Below are 2,765 nucleotides of genomic sequence, written 5' to 3' on the forward strand. Positions count from 1 at the left end.
ATATAAATACCAAATACCATATATACTATTCTAATATGCAAAATTTGAAAATAAATTTGTATGATATACAATTTAATTTATATATTCCATCGAGAATAAAATATAAACAGATATAATAGTTAAAAAATTTGATAAATTTAGATTAAATTTTTAATTAAATACATTAATTTTTCAATTATCGATATTTTTTATTTTAAATGAATTATATTTTTATTGTAAATTTTTTTAGTCATTCACTCAAATCATATATTATTATATATATTTTAAAAATTAACATAATAATAAAGTAAAATTATAGTGTGATCATCATAGAAATATTCTACTTTTGTACTAGAAATATTCTACTTTTGTACTAGATAAAAAAAACTTAAATTAATTAAATAGTTTATAAACCAAACTGGAAATTTAAAAAAGACAAATTAACTAAATTTTATTAAAAAAATCAGTTGGATTGGAACCACTTTTAATTTTTTTTTAATCAAAATAATAGAATAATTTTTTGTCAGTGAATACATAAAAAATACTAAACCCTCACCCAAAATTCAAAATGATTGAACTAGCTCCAAATCAAATTCACCTCTGCTCTCCCTTCCCACTCTCTCCGGCGGCGGTGTACATCATCGGCGCCATCGCACCTCAACTTCTCCGTCCATTGTAAGTATCGCGCGCCACTTTTGTTTTTCTCGCCATTCTCGTTTCTGTTTCTGTTTCATTTTTTTTTTCTTTTGATAAAATTCTAATGTTTATGGTTTTGAGTTTCAACAATTGAAATTTTGGGAGAATTACTCAAAATAAAGTTCAATAGCAAATATCATTTTCAAGATAGAGAGATATTTCTAAAAGATAAATCAGTCGGTGCCAAAAAAAAAACTGTTAACTACAAAATCATATTGTTTTTCTTAATTCTTAACAGGAAATTATTGGATCAGCATGGATGTAGCACATTGCTATTTAGAAGGTAATGTTGATGCTGTGGAGTTTTGTCCACATAATGGTTACCACAATGTTTTAGCAGCATCCACTTACACACTACAAGAAGGTGAAAAACCCACTAGATGTGGAAGCATTTCACTTTTTAATATTGATGTGGACACTGGCAATTTTGACATGGTTTATAGTGAGGATACTTGTGGGATTTTCGACATAAAGTGGAATCCGCCCGCAGGGCATTCGAGTTCCTTTTTAGCTCAAGCAGATGCTGATGGATACTTGAGAATTAAGACACTGGATGGTTGCTGTGATGGAGTAGAAGGTATGAGTTTTTATCATTTGATTGATTCATTTTGGATTGTGTAACACTATATTCACAGTGGTGGAGTACAAGCATGATACATAGTACTAGTCTATAAATGAATTCTTCAGTGCTTATCCTTGATAAATTGGTATTGGGAAACACGACAGAGAGCCAAAAGACTCATTAAGTAACAGTTTTCTGGTTCATTGTAGAAGTAGGAAAATGCAACTGAACACTTATATCTTTGTTAATGCAGTTCTGTATCTACTTAATCTTGTTATTTGACCCTATAAAATTTACAATTACCTTCTTATTTGTTAGTGCCTATTGTTTTTAATTATGTCAAAGATTTGGTTTCTCTACATGCAAAGGAGATGTCAAAAGTTTATAATTGGATGGATATGCCCTTGATTTGTACATCTATTCAGGAGGGTTGGTTGTTTATTAAATATAAATATCCAATACAAAATACAACGGCTTACTTAAACTTTAAGTGTTACCTTAGTAGCGAGTAGCGATGCATGCTTAACTTTACCATGGAAATATTGCATTTTTGTCGAGAGATACTGGCATTTATTAATGGACTCATCCACAACATCATACCGTATTCTCTTATTTCTAAGTTTGTATTTTGCTAAAGATAACTTATACTGTATTAAGAATTGTTATTGGTTCTATGGCAGGGGTTAATCTAAAAGAGGTTACAGGTGAAAAAATCAGTGACTCAATGTGCTTGTACCTGGATTGGAACCCTTCAGCTACATCGATCACTGTAGGGCTTTCTGATGGCTGTGTTTCTATTGTTTCTCTTCTTGAATCCAAGCTGGAAATACAAGAAGAGTGGAAGGCACATGATTTTGAACTTTGGACAACCTCCTTTGATATCCACCAGCCAAATTTGGTATATACCGGCTCCGACGATTGTAAGTTTTGTTGTTGGGATTTGCGAGATAGTCCTTCCAATAAGGTATTTCAGAGCTCTAAAGTCCACACAATGGGTGTTACTTGCATTGAAAAGAATCCTCATGACCCAAATAGCTTATTAACTGGAAGCTATGATGAATTCTTGAGGGTATGGGATTTAAGATCAATCTCAAAACCTGTTAATGAGACTTCAATTAGCTTAGGTGGAGGAGTTTGGAGGGTGAAGCATCATCCCTTCATTCAAGGCCTTGTTTTGGCTGCTTGTATGCACAATGGTTTTGCAATTGTTGCCAATAAAGGTGACAAAGTTGAAGTGTTGGAAACATACAAGAAGCATGATTCTCTTGCATATGGAGCAGACTGGCAGAAAGGAGAAGCAAATCACATAGAAGGGAGAAGTAAACCATTAGTGGCTACTTGCTCATTCTACGACAAACTTGTCCGGGTATGGAGGCCCTGTAATGATATTACATTGTAAATTCATGTTTAACGTCGAGCCGTCAGTTTGGAAAAAATGTAACAATAACTGTTTATTTATTCAATCATGGTTGCATTGAACATAGAGATAAGAAATTTCATTGGATTTTTTTATGTTATATACACTGCT

The 2,765-nt window shown here is 32.3% G+C and overlaps 1 protein-coding gene across 2 annotated transcripts; it reads left to right on the forward strand.

Moving 5' to 3' along the window:
* The first annotated feature begins 501 nt into the window (after nucleotides 1–501).
* LOC101505084 (uncharacterized) lies at nucleotides 502–2,756 on the forward strand. Of its 2 annotated transcripts, XM_073364960.1 has the most exons (4): nucleotides 502–654; nucleotides 914–958; nucleotides 1,119–1,252; nucleotides 1,918–2,756. In XM_073364960.1, the coding sequence occupies exons 1-4, from the start codon at nucleotides 548–550 to the stop codon at nucleotides 2,634–2,636; spliced, it is 1,005 nt and encodes a 334-aa protein (XP_073221061.1). In that variant the 5' UTR covers nucleotides 502–547; the 3' UTR covers nucleotides 2,637–2,756. The 2 variants fall into 2 exon arrangements, with proteins under 2 accessions (XP_073221061.1, XP_012568702.1); XM_012713248.3 differs by having other exon boundaries at nucleotides 517–654; nucleotides 914–1,252.
* The last annotated feature ends 9 nt before the right edge of the window (nucleotides 2,757–2,765 follow it).

Source organism: Cicer arietinum, chromosome 2 (assembly GCF_000331145.2).
Source record: "Cicer arietinum cultivar CDC Frontier isolate Library 1 chromosome 2, Cicar.CDCFrontier_v2.0, whole genome shotgun sequence".
NCBI classification, from domain to species: domain Eukaryota; kingdom Viridiplantae; phylum Streptophyta; class Magnoliopsida; order Fabales; family Fabaceae; genus Cicer; species Cicer arietinum.

Bases quoted from the DNA above. Each gene is read 5' to 3' on its own strand.
- LOC101505084 (XM_012713248.3), top strand. From the start codon at position 931: ATGGATGTAGCACATTGCTATTTAGAAGGTAATGTTGATGCTGTGGAG. The intron at 1,253-1,917 runs GTATGAGTTTTT...GTTCTATGGCAG, and splicing joins TTGCTGTGATGGAGTAGAAG to GGGTTAATCTAAAAGAGGTT.